The sequence below is a fragment of the Protopterus annectens genome, chromosome 3.part1, assembly GCF_019279795.1.
Source record: "Protopterus annectens isolate FY-2018-M chromosome 3.part1, PAN1.0, whole genome shotgun sequence".
NCBI lineage: Eukaryota > Metazoa > Chordata > Ceratodontiformes > Protopteridae > Protopterus > Protopterus annectens.
This window is the reverse complement of record NC_056732.1, coordinates 1,499,501,799-1,499,526,918: the sequence shown is the minus strand read 5'-3', so window position 1 is coordinate 1,499,526,918 and position 25,120 is coordinate 1,499,501,799. Positions and strand designations below refer to the sequence as shown.

General features: G+C 38.6%; 1 protein-coding gene across 6 annotated transcripts in view; it reads right to left on the bottom strand.

The window, feature by feature from the left end:
- Positions 1 to 25,120, bottom strand: part of SMARCD3 (SWI/SNF related, matrix associated, actin dependent regulator of chromatin, subfamily d, member 3) — a 1,904,082-nt gene that overhangs the window by 66,227 nt on the left and 1,812,735 nt on the right. For all 6 annotated transcript variants that reach the window (XM_044067567.1, XM_044067570.1, XM_044067569.1 and 3 more), the window contains one exon: positions 5,384 to 5,519. In XM_044067567.1, the coding sequence (XP_043923502.1) occupies positions 5,384 to 5,519 (136 nt within the window). The remainder of the gene's footprint in view (positions 1 to 5,383; positions 5,520 to 25,120) is intronic.

Below are 25,120 nucleotides of genomic sequence, written 5' to 3'. Positions count from 1 at the left end.
GCGTACCCTGGGACTGAAACCTAGGTGTTCTGCTGGATCTGGGTTTGTACTGAGAAGGCCTGGAAGAGGCTGGAAAGGACCAATTCTTAGAGGGCAAATGCCTACTAAACTGTGGAGGTTGTACTTGTAAGAAATCTTTAACGGTTTGCATAGATTTAGCTTTTCCCTCCATCTTTTTAATAACTTCTTCTGCCTTGTTGCCAAACAGGCAGTCCTACTTTAAGGGAGCATCCAGTAATTTGGCTTTAACATGATCTGGTAAGGACTGCTCCTTAAGCCAAGAATGCCTTCTAAGTACAGACCCAGTGACAGCAGCCCTGCAAGAGGCCTCTAGTGAATCAAAACCACATTGCAAAGTATGTTTTCCAACCTGTTCAGCAGAATGCATTAAATCGTGTAAATCCTTATTTTCAGCACAATCAGGAATCAACATCATTTTCTGTTTAAGCAATCCAATAATATGCTGCTGATACTTTAACATATGAAACTGGCAGTTTAAGGCCCTAATGGCCAAGGCTGCAGAAGTGTATACCTTCTTACCCTATCTATCCAGCGCCCTGGTGCCTCTATCAGAGGGGGTGGGATTTTTGGCAGTAGTAGTTTTAATGCCCTTGGGTCCCTGTGAAATGGTCTTGGGATCCGCAGTAGGACTTTTGAAAAGGAGCTTGTGAGAGTCAGGAACCCTGTAATATCTATCAGTTTTTTCTGGGAGCAGGAGGTAAAGAGTCAGGGACCAAGCTAGATTCTGAAAAGTCATCATCAACAATGTCTAGTACAGGAGGGACAGCTAAAGGCCTGTGCTGGGGCAGGAGTAAGAAATCCCTAAGCCTCTTTTTAGAATCAGAGTAATCCTGACTTTCCCAATGAAAATGCTCCCTAAGAGCATGTAAGGTTTCACCAAAAAGAGAAATACTCTGGAGGGGAAGCAGAAGGGAATAGAGTCCTCAGCATCAGAATCCTCATAGGTAGATTAGGGTAAATCCTGGTCATCAGAGGAAACAGAAATTTCAGAATCCTGGTCAGAAGTAACATAATCAAACTAAGTCCTAGGTCTCTTGGGGGGAAAGATTGGCTTCTACTGATTAAAGTAATAAGGTCTTCAGCCATTCTTATCATTTGCTCTTTAGGCATAGAGGCCTGACCGTGTGGTCTGGGTGTCGGTTGTCTATGCATGGTTCGAGTTTTAGGCCTTGAAGAAGAAGATGGCGTTGGTTTGATATGCAAGTCAGTAGGCCTGAATGCACCCTCAGAAGCCGGTGCCTGCACAGTGGCTCTGGACCCATCCAAGGTAGAGACATCCGCAAGTTCCACAGTTGAAGCATCTCGTGGCATACCGGACTCCGAATGGGTCTCAGTAGAGGCCTGCAAATCTGAAGTAGCGGGTATCAGGGGCTGTGAAAGCACCTCACTGAGTACCGGTGAACTGGCGACTGGCTTAGGAGAAGCGTCGTTGGCAGCTTTGGATCTAGGCGGCCTGTCTCTGTCTTTATCTTTGCATTTTTTTGGAATGTCGGTAGTCGGATGGCTTACTGAAGACATATCTGGGTAATTGAACCGAGCACCAAAATATTTAGAAGCGAAAATATACCGATGACGGATAGTTCGTTGTTTAAATAAGGCACAAAAGCGACAGCGAGGTACGTCGTGGTCAGGGCCTAGGCAAGAAATACAGTATGAATGAAAATCTTTATGAGGTATTTGCTTTCCACAAGAAATGCAATGATTTACTTTTACTGACATCAGTTTAGAGCAAGTAAAAGTTTCCCCAATGGGGTACTTAGCTTTAGTTGAAGACTTTGGTTCTGAAACTCAAAAACGAAAATGTCAGGAGTCGGCCGACCGGCACTTGCAAACTGCTTCTGCTTCAGTCACTGCACCACCAAGAAAGACTGATGTAATGGCATCGGCTGCATGTTTTATACCCCTGACTACCTGACATCACGGAAGAGACAGCAACCGACGCAGGACCCAAGACTTTGTTAATCAGGCCGACTGAAGGCTACTGCAAGCAGATAACCCAAATGTGATGACTGCAACAGTGAAACATGAAGAACATCTTCAGAGTCATCAGACTCCTGGTCAGATAAAACTGCTGGGGACAAGTCTCTTTTTCTTTTGGAAGGGGTAGGCTGGCTTCCCCTAATAAGCATGATAAGGTCTTCTGCCATTTTAAGCATTTGAGATTAAGGCATGGAAACAGGTGCCTGAGCTAGGTCGTCATTTTTTTTAGGAGTAGTTCGTACCCTGGCCTTAGAAACTCTGTAGTTTTAGAAAGAACTGAAGACGCAAAAGAAGTCATCGGCTTGTGTCGAGTATCGGTAGTGCGAAGAACTTCCAGTGCCTGCTCAGCGGCTCCGGACCCTTCCAAGGTAGAGACATCCACAGGATCCTTAGTCAAAGAAGAGTCTTGTAGCATATTGGACTGTGAACGGGTCTTGGTAGCAGCATGCGAATCCACAGAAGTGGGCATGGGCATCAGGGGCTGTGAAAGTTCCTCACTGAGGACCAGCGAACTGATGGCTAGCTTAACAGAAGCGTCGTTGGGAGTTTTGGACCTGTGTGGTCTCTCTCTGTCTTTATCCTTAAGTTTTTTCAGAAGATCGGTAGACGGATGGCTTACCAAAGCCATATCGAAATACGGAGATCGAGAGCGAAAATATTTAGCTACAATAAGTGCCCGACGACATATATTTCTGGCGTTGAACAAAGCACAAAAGTGACAGCGAGGTACGTCGTGGTCTGGGCCTAAACAGGTGACGCAGTAAGAATGGAAGTTTCGGTGTGGTATTTGCTTTCCACAGGCGAGACAATTGTTAACTTTTTCTGACATTGGTTAGAGCAAGAAAAAAGAATCCCCACCGGGGTACTTAGCTTTAGAAGACTTCAACTTCAATTTGGAATCAAAACTCAGGTAGCAGCCGACCGGCACTCATGCAAACTACTTCTGCTTTGGGTTCCTCGGCAAGAAAGACTGATGTAATGGCGTTGGCTGCCTGATTTTATACCACTGATGACCTGATGTCAGTCCTGGAGCGACAGCAACCAACGCAGAAATACTAAACCTCTGGTATTCAGGCCGACTGAGGGCTACCCCTAGCAGGATAACCCAAGTGTGATGACTGCAACAGTGAAACACGAAGAACATCACAGTACCACCATCCACTGCATTTAAGCATCTGCAAAGAGTTAAATCCTACTTATATCAACAAAGTACAAACAACAAATACTGAATATATAGATTGGTATCAATGCTTAAAACAACATTTCACGTAGTTGATGCATAGAACATCTTATGTAATTACGACTATTATGCCATATTTTTTGCATCCAAATCTTTATGGCATATAGCATTACCACTAGATGTCTGCCAGTACATAAAAATTAGAAAATATTTATTTCATTTTTGTTTTATTTTGCTTTCTGCTGACCTGAAAGCGCGTTTCATAACAATGAAATGCCCTGAATCAGCTGTTGCCATATATGGGCAAGACTTCCTTAAGAACGATACATGGGTCACACTCATATTAATTATAAATGTAGTTTATATATTTGTTTTATGATAATTTGATTATGATTACTGTATTTTATTTTGTATTATATAGCTTTGACAACACATGGCTTAACAACCATGCATCTACTAGTACAAACATAAAGCAGTATTTACTTGTTTTTATCTTGTCTTGTTGACATGAAAATGTAACTTAATAACGATGCTATACTCTGAATGAGCTTTTTCCAAATATGGGCATGGCTTCCTCAAGAATGATTAATGAAATATATTGATACCAATTATGGATGATATGTCTACTTTTGATGATAGCTTGCCTATGAGGTTGTAGTTTATGAAAAGTCACTAAGAATTTTAAATGTTTTGATGTTATATCCAGGTTTTTGGTTGAAATTAAGCCTGGTCAATGTTGAATTCTGATGAATCTTACTTAACTATGCACTGATTTATTTCTAACTTAATTGCATAATTGAAACTAATGCTTTACTATATAAGATGGTCATATCTTGTGTAATTTGTAACCTGAAGAAGCGCAATTTTTATTGCGTGAAAGCGCTCGTTCCTGTTTTATTAATAAATGTTTTTTAATCTACTTCGTGGTGGTTTCAAGCAATTCTTCACCTTCGTTAAAACAGCAGATATGCATGCTGCGAGCAGTAGGTGCATATGCAGTGTCAAACAACCTAAGGAATATGCCAGAAATAAAGTAGGAGGCAGAAGGAGAATATCACACTACCTGCTACATTGATCCCTTACTACATTTACACTTTGCATTTTTTTAGGAAAACTTTTATGTCATTTTGGATCCTGTTAAAAAAGAGTCACAATAACTAACATCATATGTTATGGTGTTTCACAGTGCAGGCACCAAAGCCGAGAAAGCTTTACTGCTGCTATGAAGGAAGCATTAGTGGATGTAGTGGTAGTGATCTGGAATGCAGCAAAGATGTGTAATAAGCCATTTAGTGACTTGGAAAAAAAGTGAATGGACTAGTGCTGGGCATTAATCTAGTATAAGTGTTTCAGGCAAGAAGAGTGACTGAGTGATACACAAAAGTAGTCTAAGCTGGTCACTACAATACAGTGGTATTCATGTTTATGATAATTCTGTACACATCCGCCTGTTTTATTTTGTACCACATACACCGCTTGTGTAGTACCTATGGATCTGGTCACTACAATATAGTGATACTCATGTTCATGATGATTCTGTAGATATCCACCAGTTATATTTTGTACCACATACACCGCTTGTGTAGTACCTGTGGACCTGGTCACTACAATACAGTGGTATTCATGTTTATGATGATTCTGTACACATCCGCCTGTTTTATTTTGTACCACATACACCGCTTGTGTAGTACCTATGGATCTGGTCACTACAATATAGTGATACTCATGTTCATGATGATTCTGTAGATATCCACCAGTTATATTTTGTACCACATACACCGCTTGTGTAGTACCTGTGGACCTGGTCACTACAATACAGTGGTATTCATGTTTATGATGATTCTGTACATATCCATCTGTTTTATTTTGCACCACATACACCTGCTTGTGTAGTACCTATGGACCTGGTCACTACAATATAGTGATATTCATGTTTATGATGATTCTGTACATATCCACCAGTTTTATTTTGTACCACATACACCACTTGTGTAGTACCTATGGAGATGGCTGTGATTATAGGGGAAGCCATCCTCAATTACTGAGTGTAAGACCCCCCCCCCTTCCCAGGACTAATTTTACTCTTCTGATAATCAAATGTGGAATTTTGTAAGCTGTAAAACACATCAGAAATACTGACTGTGTTTTACAGGAGAATTTGAGTTCGGAATAATTCAGGACAACTCCCAAAGCAAACATTACCTTATTATCTAGAGCAGTGATCTCCTGCTGATTGGCAGTAGAGAGGAGGAAGCTGCTCATCTGAGTCTTCAGTGGATCTTCAACCTCAACGTCAATATCGTAACAAGCTGTCTTCTTTTGGTCATTTGGATCAACACTGAGGAGCAAAAAAATACAGGGTTACAGTCAGCGAAGAGATGTGAACATTCGGACCAATCCAGCTGTATATGGCACACTCATAAATGCACATACATGTACATCTAATAAGAGTATGCATACACACACACACACACGCACACACGCACACACACACACACACACACACACACACACACACACACACACACACACACACACACACACACACACACACACACACACACACACACACACACACACACACACACACACACACACACACACACACACACACACACACACACACACACACACACACACACACACACACACACACACACACACACACACACACACACACACACACAGGCACACAAAGTTTTCTTCTTAGTAGTAAGATGCAAACATAAAACTTATTTTTTTAAAAGGTACACAACAGAGTTAAGCTCCCTTTCCTATCACAATTGCACAAATAAAGGTTGTCTACAAGATTCTAGAGTCTAGGATGGAACTCTGTGGGTAGTAATACAGTCTGCCATTGTCTTCTAAACAAAACTAATTTTTTTTTTTCCACAGAGACTGCAAACAAATTTTGTCCTGCTGACTGCCACAGCAGAACCCAGACATCTGGCATATCAGCAGCTGTAGTCCTGAAATGTGGTAGCAGTGACTTTTAGAGGACAAATAAAATGCTCACCATCTCCAGTGTTTCTGTGAAGTTCTGAGCACAGAACACTCCACTGAATTTGAGTGATGCAGCCTACATTAAATATCTACATCAAGGAAGATTCACCAAGACAAAAATGACTTACATTCAGAAATATTCAACATAACGATTTCTACACTTACAAAAGCTCTAAAATCCTATAACTCTACTGAAAAATAAAGATCTTACTATTAGAACATGGATACAAAGATATTATTAATGAAAAATACATAATGGCAGGATATAATGATCAGCTGACAACAAAGTTAAAAAGCTAGCTAATATAAACAATACTAAGAAAAGAAAATTTGCAAAAAAAAAAAAAAAAAAGTAGCAAACAATAAAATGAAAAGAAAACAAGGAGTTTTTATGTAAACACGGACTTCTTTAGACCAAAATGATTGATTAAGGGGACCACCAACGTATGAAAAATAAGACCAAACCAATTTACATAACAAAAAGTGTTCCCAGTGAAAAAATGTTTGTGTCTTTTAGCTTTTCCCGGTTAGGGGTCGCCACAGCGGAACTCCGGTCCGCTAATGATTGGCAGTAGATTTTTACGTACTGGCTTGCCGGGCCTAACGCACAACCTTCAACGAAGGAATGCCCATTCACGCATGTCGCCACACAGAAGACACTCTGAGAATCGAACGGGCAACGTCTAACTGTGAGACGACAATGCTACCGCAGCACCACCACCGCAGTTCCCACTGAAAAAGTAAAATATAAAAAAGACTTACTATAAAGTTCAGAGCAATCAGAAAGAAAGAAAGAAAGAGTGACCATCAGGATCCTGGAACAGGAAATAAAACATAAAGAACCTCACAAAAAAAACTGACCAAGCAGACAGATGAGGTAAAGGGCCAATTCACTATTGAAAGACATGAAACTTCCCAAGGCAGAAGGATCAATAGGCAAGTGCCAGTTGAATTGTGTTAGCTACTCAAACAGACTTGTGTGAATATGACCCAAGAAATGCTGAAAGGGAACTCAAAGGGGAAAAGGAAAGGCAAAAGTGGAGGAGAGAGGCCCACCATACATGTCTAAAGAGTAATGGTAGTGGAGGACAAACTGTCGGAAGGAATACACAGAGGAGGGTTGGGGAGGAAGGAAGTGGGAGCATGGGATAAGGCAACAGAACCCAAAGAATGAAAATTCTAAAACAAAGGAATCCATGCAAAACGCCAGCTACCTGATAATGCCAATAAAAAACAGGCTATGGGAGAGTGTGCTACGGTCTAAAGTAGGGAGTGGAGACACCTAACATTGGCACAAGGCCTGGACCACAGACAGTAAGTTAATGCTAGGAATCTCATTCACTCAAACATGAGCATGGAGTAGGAGTGGTGAGGGAGGTAACACATGGAAATGCAGGATGCTGACATCTAGATAAGTAAGCTATAGTACTACAGCCCTCAAAAATAAATAATAAAATACAAACTACAAAAACAGAAAATGAAAAACTAGGTGCCATCCAGGCACAGAGATATAAAACAAGAGGGGCATGAACCATGGTTCTAGCACTGGTTATCTAGTCACAGAAAGGCAAAGGGTGAAGGGAACAGAAGCCACGGATGGGAGAGGGAAGAGAACCAAGTGCAACTACAACTCAGTGGACAAAAATTTGAAATGCAGCAGGAAATACCACTGAGACCAAACAAACCCAAATCTTGATCTACTACTAAACCTTAACCATCAAACCAAACAGAATGATCGGGTCTACATTATATAAACGAAGCATTAAAATGTTGACTCACCTTTGATCGACCCCTATTTCTTGAAGCTGCACAACATTGAACGGCCAAATCATCAATTTCTTTCCAAGGGAAAGAAATCCATTGGCAGTTATTTTAAATCTGCCCTTTTCCCGACTGTAGTGTGATCTTGGAGTTAGTATATTTAGTTAGGAGGGTGTGGGGGCAGTGTTTGTTGTAATGTGGTGTGTGTGTTTGGGCTACCGATTACTTTCCCTTGGAAAGAAATCGGTGATTTGAGGGTTCAATGTGCAGTTTTGAGAAATAGGGGTCGATCAAAGATGAGTCAACATTTTAATGCTTTGTTTACATAACATAGACCCAAATGATCATCACAGAGACTGGAATCAGAAATAACAGAATACATGAAAATTTGTAAAAATAAAATAAAATAGTGAACACAGAAATAAAGGTTCCAGCACAACATGTGCTACAAACGTGTCCCCAAAAAATCAAAGTTCATTAAAGTCAGTCACCTCAAATTTAGTACTGCATGTACAGAATGCTCTGTCACATATATTACAATACTAGTGTCACTGAAGGGATTGGGTAAACATTTATACCCAGGTGTGTCAGAGTCAGTGTATACTCGCTGTCTATTTCCATAGGCACAAATCTTCTGCCAGTGTTTAATGCTCAAATACGTGTACACCCTCTTTTCAATTCCAACCCCTCCCTATAGGTTAACTCATTCCATTACTCAATCTCTCATCTCCTCCATCTTATCACACCCTCACAATTCCACTCGACATTCTAACTCTGCTTCATATCACAATTAAAACAATCACATTTTGCACATCTGGTATCCCATTATCAAACCAGTAAAACATAGTATATAGTGGCTTAAATGTTTTCACTGCTGTAATGACTCTGATGTGAAAAATGCTGACAGTTTTAAAAATATTGTACAAAGTACAGAGTACTCTGCAAATGAAGTTGTCTTATCTGCCTGTTTTATTCAGATTGCAGTGAATTTGGAAACAGGCTATATTTAAGTAACAACTGTATGCTCTGTGCTGCTGCATATAAATAAGTATTTGCTACCCTTCTATGTCTACACACACACACACATACACACACACACACACACACACACTATGCATTTTGACTAGTGCCTGTAATGTTCCTGAATTGCTTATGCACCCACTGCATGAAGTGCCCTATATAAATTTTGCTAGCTGAAAACTACTCATATGGAATGTTCTCATGTATTTACTCTGTATTGCTTGTATAATATCTTTGATTTGAGAATGATTACTTATGTGCTGTTTATTTATTTATTTTATTTTACATTTGTTGACTGGGTTTGTCCGACTGAGCTAAGTCGCCCTTTTTCAGCGGAGACCCGGGGAGAAAAGCTCCACATGTTCTACAGATTATAATTTACAAAAATAAGTAAACAAACAAAAACTCATTTACAGAAAATATTCAAAGCAACATATACATAAAAAACAAGGATTTACTATAGTAAACTTATCATTATGTCTCACAAAAATGAATCAGCAAACCAGGAAATGTCACAAGCTGGAAAAACCGGTGAAGCAAAAACGGAACCTCTGCACCAGTATAAGAGTATTTAAAAACTTTAGTTTTATTCACCAAATAACTCGCCCACTGATAACAATAAGACAAAAACACCAAGTAAACGTGAAACGCTGCATGCGTTTTTCGTTCCACTTAGTAGTCGAACTTCTTCAGACAAAAATACTTTGTTCAAATGCATCTTTTAAATACATACATATGCTGGTAATTACTATAATTAGTTTACCAATAATGTTTTAAAGTGCTAGTGCTACAAGTATGGTTTCATAAATTGCAAGTTTATAACAATAATATTTAAAAACAAGTCATAAAGAAATCATAAAAAACAAATCATAAGAACTCATAAAAAAGGTTCTGGCTATTTACATTCATTTATTGCAGTATGTTTGACTATACTATAAAGTTAATTATACAGGTACATATCTAAAAGTAACTAAGAACTTACTATCTACTAGGTCCTTTATCTAAAATTAAGCACTCTATTAAAAATTGATATTATCTTACATGGACTGTACAAGTTATAATATATATTAAAAACAATTATATTACTCATGGACAATTGTATATATTACTCTCCTCTCTTACAATTTAATTTTTACTAACCTTTTTTAATAATAATAAAGTCAAAGTTAGCTACACAATACCAGACCAGCTTTTAAAGCCTTACTTATATGTTATATGGTGTCCTTCTATAAATGTTCAATTTACGGAGCCAAGCAAGATTGGGAAATGTATTTATTTCTAACATTATCTCATAAGATTTTTAAGTTTTAAAATACATGCTATAGAACATGCCTCATTAATGCCTGGCTTACTACAAGCAGCTAACCGTAGCTGCCAAGCAAGTTCTTTTTTCTCCAATTCCAGTTTTAAGAAATTTTCATTGACAAAATTATTGTCTATAGAATACCTATTTATTCCATCAATAATCATAAAAGAAAAAGAGTGACCATGATTGTTGTTGACATGTCTAGCTAAAGCATTTTCTTCTTTAGATTTTTTGATTGCGTATAAATGCTCATATATTCGATCACGCAATCGTCTGTCCGTCTTACCAATATAGAAAGACGGACATTGTATTGTGCCAAGTAGACTATGCCTTTAGAATTACAGGTAAACGACCCTTGAACATGGTACACTACTGATCTTATTGTAAATGAGTCTGATGTTAAAATATGTTTACAATATTTACATAACCCACATTTCTTGGTTCCTCCTCCTATTCTTGACTTAACAATTTTTGTTTCCAATAGCTTTTTCATATTTGTGCCCCTCCGGTATGTTATTACAGGATGAAAGTTTAATATTTTAGAAACAGTATTGTCTAATGAAAGGTAACACCAGTATTTCCTTACTGTTTTACCTATATCAATTGCTTCCAAACAGTATGTAAATGTGAAAGCAGTTGAAAAATTACTATGCTCCCCTTTATTTAGCAGGCTATTCTCTATAATTGTTGTTTCTGGGTGTTCATGTTCTAAATGGATGGAAGACAATTCATCTACAATTGTATTAATACTAGATTTATTGTCTTTACCATTCTTCAAAAGCGGCAAGTAAACCCCTGAATATCTTTTTTCTTTAACTTCATGGAAAATATTGTCTAGGAATGACTTAGGGTAGGCCCTCTTTACAAACATACTATATAATAGATCACATTCATCTTCAAATTCACTTTCCAGTGTGATCATCCTCGCTGCCCTGACCAATTGTCCTTTTACGACAGCTTTTTTCTGGAATGGAGGATGCATACTAGTAAAGTGAAGAAAACTATTAGAATAAGTGGCCTTCCTAAAGATTTTTGCTGTAAACCCACCCCTATCTTTTTTCAATTCCACATCCAAGAAACTAATAGAATTTTCTTGAAAGTTATAAGTAAACTTCAAGAAAGATGTTGTGGAGTTTAAGAACTCTACAAACTGATCCGCTTCATTTCTATTACCTTTAAATAAAATGAAGATGTCATCCAAGAATCGTCTGTAGCTACAGCACATTTCTTTCCAATGACTACTGAAAATGGAGTTATTTTCCCAGTGGGCTAAAACCAAGTTCGTAAAACTAGATCCTACCGGGGAGCCCATTGCTACTCCTATTTCCTGTACAAATAAGTTTCCTTCAAATGACACAAAATGATTTCTTAAAATAATATCTAATAGTTGTTCAATTAATAGGCAGTCATTATTCTCAGCCCCTTTTGCCCTGATAAAATCCACTACCCATTCAGTCCCTAGATCATGTGGGATACATGAATATAAATTAATTATGTCAATTGTCAGAAAATTAATTAATTTTTTCGTTTGTAGAGTTCTTAAACTCCACAACATCTTTCTTGAAGTTTACTTATAACTTTCAAGAAAATTCTATTAGTTTCTTGGATGTGGAATTGAAAAAAGATAGGGGTGGGTTTACAGCAAAAATCTTTAGGAAGGCCACTTATTCTAATAGTTTTCTTCACTTTACCAGTATGCATCCTCCATTCCAGAAAAAAGCTGTCGTAAAAGGACAATTGGTCAGGGCAGCGAGGATGATCACACTGGAAAGTGAATTTGAAGATGAATGTGATCTATTATATAGTATGTTTGTAAAGAGGGCCTACCCTAAGTCATTCCTAGACAATATTTTCCATGAAGTTAAAGAAAAAAGATATTCAGGGGTTTACTTGCCGCTTTTGAAGAATGGTAAAGACAATAGTTAATCTAGTATTAATACAATTGTAGATGAATTGTCTTCCATCCATTTAGAACATGAACACCCAGAAACAACAATTATAGAGAATAGCCTGCTAAATAAAGGGGAGCATAGTAATTTTTCAACTGCTTTCACATTTACATACTGTTTGGAAGCAATTGATATAGGTAAAACAGTAAGGAAATACTGGTGTTACCTTTCATTAGACAATACTGTTTCTAAAATATTAAACTTTCATCCTGTAATAACATACCGGAGGGGCACAAATATGAAAAAGCTATTGGAAACAAAAATTGTTAAGTCAAGAATAGGAGGAGGAACCAAGAAATGTGGGTTATGTAAATATTGTAAACATATTTTAACATCAGACTCATTTACAATAAGATCAGTAGTGTACCATGTTCAAGAGTCGTTTACCTGTAATTCTAAAGGCATAGTCTACTTGGCACAATGTATACAATGTCCGTCTTTCTATATTGGTAAGACGGACAGACGATTGCGTGATCGAATATATGAGCATTTATACGCAATCAAAAAATCTAAAGAAGAAAATGCTTTAGCTAGACATGTCAACAACAATCATGGTCACTCTTTTTCTTTTATGATTATTGATGGAATAAATAGGTATTCTATAGACAATAATTTTGTCGATGAAAATTTCTTAAAACTGGAATTGGAGAAAAAAGAACTTGCTTGGCAGCTACGGTTAGCTGCTTGTAGTAAGCCAGGCATTAATGAGGCATGTTCTATAGCATGTATTTTAAAACTTAAAAATCTTATGAGATAATGTTAGAAATAAATACATTTCCCAATCTTGCTTGGCTCCGTAAATTGAACATTTATAGAAGGACACCATATAACATATAAGTAAGGCTTTAAAAGCTGGTCTGGTATTGTGTAGCTAACTTTGACTTTATTATTATTAAAAAAGGTTAGTAAAAATTAAATTGTAAGAGAGGAGAGTAATATATACAATTGTCCATGAGTAATATAATTGTTTTTAATATATATTATAACTTGTACAGTCCATGTAAGATAATATCAATTTTTAATAGAGTGCTTAATTTTAGATAAAGGACCTAGTAGATAGTAAGTTCTTAGTTACTTTTAGATATGTACCTGTATAATTAACTTTATAGTATAGTCAAACATACTGCAATAAATGAATGTAAATAGCCAGAACCTTTTTTATGAGTTCTTATGATTTGTTTTTTATGATTTCTTTATGACTTGTTTTTAAATATTATTGTTATAAACTTGCAATTTATGAAACCATACTTGTAGCACTAGCACTTTAAAACATTATTGGTAAACTAATTATAGTAATTACCAGCATATGTATGTATTTAAAAGATGCATTTGAACAAAGTATTTTTGTCTGAAGAAGTTCGACTACTAAGTGGAACGAAAAACGCATGCAGCGTTTCACGTTTACTTGGTGTTTTTGTCTTATTGTTATCAGTGGGCGAGTTATTTGGTGAATAAAGCTAAAGTTTTTAAATACTCTTATACTGGTGCAGAGGTTCCGTTTTTGCTTCACCGGTTTTTCCAGCTTGTGACATTATCATTATGTCTGTCAGATTTAGAATCCTGTATCATTCAGAAGGACTAACAATAGTTTTGTCACCAGACATAAAATCTTACATTATGCTTAGGATAGAGAAGTTAGTGTGAGACAAGGCCTAGAAAGTCAGAGAAAGTTACATCAGTTGAGAGCATATAGAGATATGCAGTTAGGGTTGATAAGCTGTTTAAGGGGGGTGGGTACAGAGGCAGGTCCATTGGCTTAACAGGTATTCTTTAGTGGCTAGCTTGAATTGACTACGTTGCTTGAGTGACCTGATCTCTAGTGGGAGTTTGTTCCATGCCTTGGAATGATTATAGCTATAGAGAATACATCCTTTCTTAGTTTTAGGATTGTGGATTTGTAGCAGATCTAAGTTAGCTCTCCGGAGGTATCTAGCAGGTGAACAGTGGGAGATGATGGACAATAGTGTAGGACAGTAAGAAGGCTGATAAAGGATGAAGTGGATGATCTGGAGATGAGGGAGTAAAAGCTGGTGAGGTAGTTCAAGCCAGTTAAGGTGTCTGAGTTTGAGACAGTGATGTGACTTGTAAGTTTGATGTGCTGCAAATTTGACTGTCTTGTTGTAGGTAGATTCAAGTTTGGCAAGGAGTGTGGAGTTGAGGCAAGTAAGAATTTGACAGCCATAAAATAGACTGGGTAGGAGGTAGGCATAAGAGAGAGTTACTTTAGCTTCACTGATGAGAAACTTTTTGTTGCGATAGAGGAGCCCTAGTTTCTGATGAGTTTTCTTGATAGAGCTGTTAATGTATAGATCAAAATTAAGTTAGTCGTCAATGATGACACCAAGGAGTTTAGTGCTAGTTTCCACCTCAATGTGTGCATTATTGAGGGACAGGATTGTGAAAGTGGATTTAAAATGTGGTTTTAGATTTTAGGAAGAAAAAGCAGTAGCTTAGGTTTTTTTGGGTTAAGGATAAGTTGGTTATCAGACAGCCATTTTTCTACTGAGTTAAAGGAAGTCTATGTTGTAGACATGAGTTTGGAGGGAGAGTCAGCAATAGTGATGACAGTAGAATCATCAACGTATTATTAGACCAGTGAAGACTGAGGACAGAAAGAATAAAGAAGATTAGTGAAGATGTTGAGAAGTAGTGGACCAGGGATGGAACCCCAAGGGACACCCATTTTAACTGGGAGAGAAGGGGAGAGTGCAGATTGCCACTTCACTGCTTGAGATCTGTAAGTAAATGGAAAACCATGCAACAGTAGCAGGGGAGAAGTTAAAGTTGGTTAGTTTGTGCAGAAGGACAGGGTGAGAGACGGTGTCAAAAGCTTTAGAGAGATCTAAGAATAGGCAGGAGACAAGTTTGTTGTTATCTCTGGCAAGGGCTATAGTATTAAGTAATGATAGTAGGGCAGTAGTAATATTATGCTTTGGTCTAAAGCCATACTGAGTAGGTGTAAGCAGATTTTTAGAGAGTAGGTAGTGCATAACTTGTTTACGTATGCATCTTTCTACAACTTTAGAGAGAGGAGACAGGATGGCAGCTGGTCTAAAATTAGTAATGTCTGAGGAGTTACCTCCTTTATATATTGGTAGATTGTATTTGTAATTGTATAAGCTGCCAATAATAATATCTTTAATAATGTAAATTCTGTATGGCATGTGAAATGTCTTATATGTGGAGCTTTTCTCTCCGGGACTCCACTGAAAATGGGCACTTCTGGCCCAGTTGGACCATCCTGGTAAACAAATGCAAATAAATAATAAATAAAAATAAATAATAATCCTGAAAGTCCAAGTACACCTTAACCTTTAGTAAACCACTGTGTTATACAAACATAGTCTGCAACTGTATAGACCTGGTATGTCATAAAAAAATACAGCCCTACTTAATTCACAAAATCCATTTTCTTTTAGGGATATCTGTATACACTACAGTGTATCTGGATGAGTCCAGGTACAGCATAGGTATTCAAATGAAAATCCTCAAAATATTCCAAGATTCACATGTCTGCATTTGTAAAGGAAGGAAGCAGTATAGATGAGGCTTCAATTTTTGGAATAGCTAAAGTCTACAAAAATGTTTCTAATTCATCCTTTAGGCCAATTTTAGCAACCCACTGGCTACTTATATTGACAGATGTTTGAAGCCTAGTTTTTCTACATGTTCACACATTCTAAAAGATTCTTGGGAGTTATTAGGCCATTTGAAACAGGAATTGTGGAGTGACAACCTAATTTTTCTTAACATAGATGCAGTTATTTATTTAGTTGTATTCTCAAACTTGAAGGGTTAGAATTATTTTGAGAAAGCTTGGTGAAATGTAATTTTCTCTCTAATTCTAAAGTGAACTTAATTACAGATTTTATAGAACTAGTTTTAGATAACAATTTTACTCATCCTGAGGGTGAGCTATATAGACAGATTAAAGGTGTAGCTATGCGGGCAGCATGCGCTCCCACCTACTCCAATATGGTTTTACAGACCTGGAATCAAATCACGTATTCACTATGGAACTTTTTAAACAGCGTAAACTATATTTAAGATTTTTAGATAACATATTTACTTTATGGGAGGGCCCTACTGAAAAAATAAGTGATTTTATATTATTTGCTATGTCTTTTTTAAAGTTCACATATCAATTCGGAAGATCATTAGCAGACCGGAGTTCCGCTGTGGCGACCCCTAACCAGGAAAAGCCAAAAAACAAACAACAACATATCAATTCAGAAAAGAGGCGATTGAGTACTTGGACACCACTATTAGCCTGGGGAAAATGAGTTTATATCCAAGACATACAGAAAACCCACTTTTAGCAACACATATCTGCACTTTAACATCTGCCATCCTTTTTCATGTAAAAAAAAGTATTATTAAAGGGCAATGTATTACAGTAGCAAGAATGATCTCTAAAAGAGATGTGCTGAATATTGAGATGGAAAAACTTTGTAATATGTTTTTAACTGGAGGCTACCCCAAAAAATTACTGGAAAGTGTCTCCAAGGAAATTATTAATGAATGGGCTTTAAGGTATAAGCCCTTATAAGGTGAAGGGTTATTCAATGGTAGTGACCATGAGAAAAGCAACAAAAATGAATGTAAAGCATTTGAGAGATCTATGGTTATAAAATATTCCAGTAGTACAGATGATATTAAAAATTTTGTGAACAGTAATTTGGAACATTTTTGAAGTGAAAACATCATTATTTTCTATCGTAAGTACAGAACCCCATTTTGTATATAAGACCCCTCACAATATTAAAGGGCTTTTAGAAAAAAATACTTCCAATAGTTAACACAACACCATTAAAGGTATGTCAAAATGTGGTAGATGTAACTACTGCATTAGGTGATAAAATATGTTTAGACACAGATAATAAATTGTATGTTAAACTGAAATATGGAACATGTGTATCTAGAAGGGTCATACATTTTGCAAAATGTTCAGTTTGTCCAGCATTTTATATAAGTAAGATGGAGAGAAAACTAAATAGAAGAATGTATGAACACAGGTATGATATAAAAACAGAATGTTAATAATGCATTATTTGAGCACTCTAATATATGTACTGATTTTGCTGGTTTTAAATTTGCTATTTTGGACACAACTGAACTGGACTCTAGGACTGGTTGTTGGGAAATTAGACTAGAACATAGGAAACTGTATTGGAAGCTGAGATTGAACGCCACCCCCAGGTATTAATAAAAATGTGTCCATTACCCCTATATTAAAATTAAGGGCAGCAAAACTGCAATATTAAGACTGTTATAGTTCACTTTGTCAGCTATTTTAGAATGAGTTCAAGAAAAAAAAATATTTTTTATGCATTTAAACCTACACTGATTCTATATGATTTTTATGAATTTTAATGATTATATTTAACAGATGAAGTTAGCTTCAGTCCCTTTAACTATACAATTAAATTAATATTTTTAATCAGTATTTATTTAGAAATAATTAGCAGTATTTAATTATTAAAGACATTGGTAATGATTTTGCTTTTCAGTACTGTTGGTTAAATTAATATGCCTTTTCAGACAGTGTGATTTACTGTTGTACGTTATGTCCCTTTAAGAAATTAAATGTTATTCTTTAAGCTTTTTTTTTGAAGTAGTGACTGTTTCAATTGAGTTTCTAAATATGATATCAATTATTTAATTATGTTTTATTAATGAATCATTTAATGTTGGTATAAAAGCAATGTGCTGGGTAATTAAATTTAGTTCTGATGAAGTCTTGTGCTTTAGACAAAAACACAGATTCTGTATTTATGGCGTTAAATGCATAACATTTTTAACCTTTTGGAGAGTAAAAAGATTTTTTTTATTTGGACTCTGCTTTTGCTTCCTTGATCATTCCAGTACACTTATTTTGTTTTTATAACAGTAGGTGTCCTACTGATCACTACTGCAGTATTCAGAACACAAAGGTCATCACCTCTGTCATCTGTCCAGTGTACCAAAGCTTTACCTTCCTTCGTACATCCAACATGTGACCTCAGCTCGCAAGCATAGAGGCATATAGGTGGATGCATAAGCGTAATCACTCAAAGAAGGCAGACGTATGAGCGTAATTCCTCAAACTAGGTGGACGTATGAGCTTAATTCCTCAGACTGTCTCCAAGCCAACAGCCCAAAACCCCTGAGACAGAAAACTGGTCATCTAGGAGGGGTACAGCATGAAGTGGCAAGAAAGCCCCCTCTGTTCTAGGTTGTTTCCCATGGGACAGGAACTGAGGGAGAAAGACAGAGTAAGGAAAAATTAAGTGTAGGGGGAAGGAGAGAGGGAAGGAATACTGAGACAGGGATTGGTATGAATCTACTGTTATGGTAAGGTCTTACACAACTGTACTATGTCCTGACTGAAAGCACTGTTACAGGATTCCTAATACATGTGGGACTCCCATTCCTAAAAGGAATGTGAGGGTGGTTGGTGAAAAGGCAGTACAAGTGTCCTAGAGACCAGACGGGGCTGACCTTGAAAAGACATCAGTCCTGTAGTGTTTAGTGAAAATGTGTACAGATGTTCAGATGGCAGCTTCCAGTATGGACCTGGCAACCACTCCTTTGTAGAAAGCTCCAGAAGGTGCTACTTCTCTGGTAGAGTGAGCTCAAGGACATGAGGATGAGGACTTGCCATGTAGAGACTAACTAAATGAGATGGCCTAAGAGATCTTGCTTGCAATGGTTTGTTGGGATACTGGTTGGCTCAATTTAGAGTCCATGGAAGAAACAAACAGTTGCTTTGATTTTTGAATGGATTTTGTCTTGTCCAAAATAGAATCTTAGCTGTCTGTGAATGTCCAGAGAATACAGCATCCTTCTCCTGGTTCTGTGGGTTTGCGAAGAAGGTAGGTAGGTTTATGGCCTGATCAGGAGACTGGTTGTTCACTACTCTAGTCATGAATGAAGGATTAGCCCTGAGGATTACCTTGTCTTTGTGAAAAATAAGAAAGGGAGGAGTGGCCATGAGTGCCTGAAGCTCTGAAACTCTTCTAGCTGTAGTGAGGGCCAGAGGTAGGACAGTTTTCCTGGTGTAGAATTTGAGGTTTGCTGATGTTGCTGGTTCAGACAGAGGTAAGGAAAGCTTTTCTAACAATAAGCTGAGGTCCCAAGTAGGAGTAATGGGCTTTCTAGGTGGTCTAAGATGCAGGGCTCTTTTATGGAATAACTTGACCTCCGATCTGGACATATGTGGAGGACTGAGAGGTAAGCAAGTGAAAAACGATAGTTGGACTTTGATGGAAGAATTGGCCAGACCTGCATGTAAGAGCTCACACAGATATTTCAGAATGGGAAGGTACCCCTGATTGGTTGGGGTCTCATCTGTTCCTTTGGCACCAATAGAAGAATCTCTTCCATTTGGCTATGGAAGATTTTCAAGTAGTGGGTCTCCTGGCTTCTTGGATAACCTTAATAACATCTTCAAAAAACACTGCCTGAAAGGAATTAGAACCATATCATCCACAGAGTTAGGTTTAGGGATGTCAGATTGGGATGAAGCAGTTACCCTTCCTGTTACATAATGAGATCCACTTGGTGTGGCAGTTTGTAGCACTTGCTCTTGGCTAGAAGAAAAAGAAGAGGGAACCAGTGCTGCCCTGGCCGAAAGGGGAATACTAGCAAGGGTTTTGTTTTTTCTTTTTGTCTTTAGAAGAACTCTTAGAATGAGAGGTAGTTAAGGGAAGACATAGAGGAACTTCCCAGTCTGCTGGAAAGTGAAAGCATCTGGTACACTCCATGCATGATCTTAGTCCACTATAGAGCTCTGCTCAACAGCCTGTAGGAGACAGAATACAGGGATAAAGCCTTGAGGTGTTCTGCATAGGAGATACTACTTATGCCCTGTATTCTTTTAGTGATGAACCTCTGTGGAAGTTCTAATTGTTGTATGTACCTGGTTAGGTACATAGCAAAAGGAGCATTGTACTCAATGACAAGTCTGATGAATGCTGAATAATGTGGAACAATGACCTCCTTGAACCTAGATGCTATACCTTTGTTTATAAGTTTCACAACACAGAATGATTTCCTCACTACTGATGGTCAAAGGGCAAATAACTATGTGTGTCCCCAGGTCACTACCCACTGGATCGACTCTCAGGGGTATGATGTCAGTATGACAGTTAATAGGGGTGGATGAATTCGTCTTTTCTTGACTTTTAGTTTTAGTCCATGGTTCCGGCACAAGTTATTTATCTGTGTCAGCCCATCCTGGAGAACATCAGTGTTGGTGAAGGATTCTATGACTGCTTCTAATTTGCAATCATCTGATAATTTAATCAGCCAGAGACCCTTAACATTGGCCTTAACTTCAGAGAAATAAATGCCAAAAAGGAGTGGTCCCAGGACTGATCCCTGAGGGACTCCACTTGTGACTGGCCTCTTTGTAGAGGTGGACTTCCCGATTCTAACTTCCTGGGTCCTGTCTGTGAGTCAGCTGGCTATTCACCAGGTGACATAAGAGCGTATACCTAACCTCTTGAGTTTGACAACAATGCCTGTGTGGGGTACGGTGTCAAATGCCTTAGCCAGGTCAATGTAGGCAGTATGAACAGTTTTGCCCTTATAGGTTCATAGATTACTACTAGGTTAACTGTCCTTGTGGGCCATTTTAAGCCTACAACTTTTTGAGATTTACCTACCAGTTCAATCTAAATGTTTTTTTTTTTGGGGGGGGGTTGTTGAATTAACAAAGACTGACAAAGGTTTTACCACCAACATTTATAGAAAATCTACATTTTTCAAACTATTATTTATATTTCAACAGTTGTCATCTACTACATTTTAAAAAAAGTCTGGTAAAGGGTCATTTGATGACAGTAGCCAGAATGGCTTCAGATTTGGGTATTTTTTTTAAAAGACAAAGAGATAAAATCCTGGATATGTTTAGAGTATGAGGATACCCAAACTCTTTTTGAAATAAAATAAGTGTAGTGGTGACTCTTGGGAGGGGGGAAATACACTCTTTGTTGGGCAACAAATTTAAAAGGATTGAAGCAATGAAGAGAAAAAAAAACAGGAGAAAAGCTTTAACAATGCTACTGATTTTAACAGGGGAATTGTTATGGAATACATTTGTTTGTTATCAACTGTAAGGAATATTGTTATTAAAAACTGAAACATCTTCAAAGGGAATTTAGAACTGTTTAGTCACTTAGGGGAGACCCCACTGTTTGTATACAGGAAGGGTGATAACATCAATAATATTCCGGAAAGACAAGTGGTTGAGACCAACTATAATTCCTGAAAAGGAAAATGTGGACGTTGTAAACAATTTTCGGGTCTATATTAACACACCGAAAACTGACTTGCGCGAATCCAGTTTGAGCAACACAGAAAGAGCGAAAACCACAAATTTCGAAACTGTAAAATAAAAAACCTACCAGACGAAAACTGTAACTAACTGTTCTATGCAGGAGGGCAAGCCGCCCTGCACCTCCCACACCCCGCTACTTAAATATACCAACTTCGAGATCGCACTCCGTTGAAGTAAAGAGAAGAATTCCCTATGGTGATCTCTGTTCATTTTTGTGATATTTCAAATATTCACGCTTTTTGTGTCATTCAAACTGGATTTGTGCAATTCAGTTTTCGGTGTGCTAATACAGACCCACAATTTTCCCATATTTTAGAAGTTTCCTTCATTAATATATCTAACAGTCCTTACTCAGCAATTAAATCAGACAGTGGACACTGTAGGTCTAAAGGTCTATTCTGTATTGGCTTTTGTTCCCCTTGTGGGGCATTTTATGTTGGCAAAATGGAACAAATTCCATAGGATAATCTAGGCACACACTAATGATATTAAAAACAGAAATGAAAATAATGCCCTTTACAGGCACACAGTCAACTGTACAACACACCATTGTTTCTATTTTTCCATTTTGGAAATAGTAAATTTGAATTGGAATGGAGGTGCTTGGGAGGCATGCCTTGAATATATAAAACATATTTGGCAGTTGAGGTTAAATGCCATCAACCCGCTGGGTTTGAATGATAATATATCTATCATTAGTGTGTTGAAAATGAGATCAGCCAAACTGTTATAACTATATAATTTTTTGGTTGCACACAGTATTATAAGTTCAAAGAAAATATGGATGTTCACTTTAAAGACTGTACTTTTGATTGTATTAATTAATTAATGTGTACAACTGGTTAACTGATTACGATGTTGAGAGAGTGAGGTATAGAAATGCATTTTCACAGAATATTTGTATTTAATGTATTGTTCTTATGAAATCCAGTTTTGATCACAAAGGAAGAAAGCACTGAACTTTTTATTAAAACATAAAAATTAACCCTTGTTGTTGATGTTACTGTGAGATTCAGCGGTCAAGAAGGTTAACTGGTGTGGATTTGTGAGTTCTTGGTTTTCTTCACACAGTAGTTCACTGCTTGGGATTTACATTAGTTGTGGTATGGGACTTTGCTTATGGTAATTTGAATGTGGAGAACCTCAAGGGCCTCGCCCTGTTTGACCAGCTTTGAGGTATATTTATTTTTTATGTAACCCGAGACATCTTCACCTTTAGTCCCTGCCTGTGTAGTAGCTGGTCTGAATATGTGTGGAAGGCATTACAGTCTTGCACTGCTGGTGTGTTTTCTGTGGCTTTAAACTATGTTTCAGTGACAGCACAGATGTCAGCATTCTCTAGGGTAAGGAGAGTTTGTAGGGAGTGCAGTTTCTTGTTTGGACTCCAAGCATTGAGCAATTACACCTTTAGATTTTCTTGGTTTTGATTTGCTGTCTCGGAAGTGCTTTCAGTTTTGCATTGCCTAAAAAGACACTTTGGGAAGGACAACGTTTTACCTAATATTCGAAAGCCTAGCAGGGAAAAGGGCAGACCATCCCTAACAGAAAATATTTTTTTTTATTTGATTTAAGTCTAGTCTGTTGTAACCAATGTTTGGAATCTTCCTGATGGGAGTATCCTACAACAGGAACCTCCTACTCATCATTTGCACTACTGACTCCTTAGTCCTGGATCACCAGATCTCACTTAAATGTGGAAGCTTGGAGACAACATACTGTCATCGAATTAGGGTGAGCAACAGTTCAATTATCACTCACCCTGGGCTGCTGTTTCAGGTTTGGGTAACAATATTTCAGGGCCACTAGAGGTTGTGGCATCACTTGGATAGGAGTTTCGTAAAAATCCTCTGTCCATAGGCAGCACCTGGCCCCTAGTGTCCTAACCATGGTTGCTCTTTTCAATGGCAGGTAAATACAGAATAAAACAGACAATGTTAAGTTGTCTATCTCGCCTTCTTCTTGCTGGATGGGTTCGGAGCCGACCTCGGCTCCGACTCGGCCACTCTAAAAGCTCGAGAGTTGGTTCCACTGGCTCGAGGCTCCCCTTATATCCCACAATGCTAGGCGTGAGTTACCTCAGATCTCGTTTGCCGCTACAGCATCGAGGTGTTGGTTTTTCTACCAGCTTGTTGGTAAGTGTATTTCTGTTAAATTAGAATACTTAAAACCCTATATTTTTTAAGTTTAAATATATTCCCCTTAGTGTAGTGGATTTCTACCTCTGTTTTCCCGAAAATCCCGTTTTTTTTTTTCCCACAAGAACTTTTAAAGTTCTCTCTCGGGCCTTCTGGCCTTCTCTCCATCCCCTAGTGGTGTGTGTGTGTTACTCTTAATAAACTTTAGTTAATTGTTTTATTTTGAGTTTTAAAAATAAGATTAGTGTAATCTGTGTGTCTGTTTGAGTGTGTGTGATTACACTTTCTTGTTAGGATGTCTAAAGACACAAAGGTCTCAGGCTTCAAGAAGTGTGATGCGTGCTGTCAGAAAATGTCTCTGACAGACGGTCACACTTCTTGTGTCTACTGCCTGGGGCCTTTGCACCTGCAGGACTCCTGTGCTGTATGCCACGGCTTCAGCCCCAGGGTCCTGCAGGAAAGAAAGAATAAGTTGATCCTAAGGGGTCTACTTAAGCCTGAGGATTCCCTTTCTGTTTCTGGGAAGCCCTCTAAGGCTTCTAGGTCCTCGGCTCCAGCTACTGAGCCGAGACCTAAAGCTACAAAACCTATGTCTGCATCGGCTCCGGCTGGAGCCGATGAGTCTACAGCTTCCGTGGTTCCCTCGGCTCCGGCTGGAGCCGAGGTAGTAGAAATTCCCTTGTCGGCTCCGACCAGACCTTCAGAGCCGACATCTAGGAAGAGATCCAGGTCACCATCCCTTGGCTCCATTCATTCGGCTCCAGCATCTCCTCTGCTGTCTGAACGGAGCCATAAATCTCACTCCTCTAGGTCATCGAGGCTGTCGGATCATGACCTCCAGAGGGTAGTGAGTCGACTTCTTAAGTCCAAGGCACTGGCCCAAATGCTTCAGAGCCCGACTCATCAGTCGATGCCTGCCCCTGTCCATCAATATATTCCTCCTCCGACTCCGTTGAGCTCGGAGCTGGGGCGTTTCGGAACCGAGACTGTGGTAGCGTCGGAGCCGATACAGGTGTCTTCGGCTCCTTCGTCGGCTCCGATTTCTTCTTTCGAGGATTCTCGGCGCCGGACTTCCCTCGTCGGCTCCGAGGGGGTGAGTGGCATCGGACCCTTGTCCGACCCCGCTCTTCCTCTCAGAGCTTCGGCGCTGGTGAGTTCGTCTCCGACATCGGCCTCGGACCCATCACTGTCGGTGCCGAGGGAGGTTCTCAGCTTCTCGGAGCGGGGACCTCTGGCTTTGCCTGACAGGGGTGCGTTCGAGGTCATGCGGAGTGTGTTAGAGCCTGGCTCTACTCCACAGTCGGCTCCGTCCGCCCCTCCCTCTATGGTGCCTCAGGTCAAGTCGACTCACTCCCTCATCCCGGACCGCAGAGAGCCAGCTCCTCAGGAACCCCCTGTAGGGATTTCATCCTCTTCCGAGGCCTCTCCTGATTTGGCAGAAGA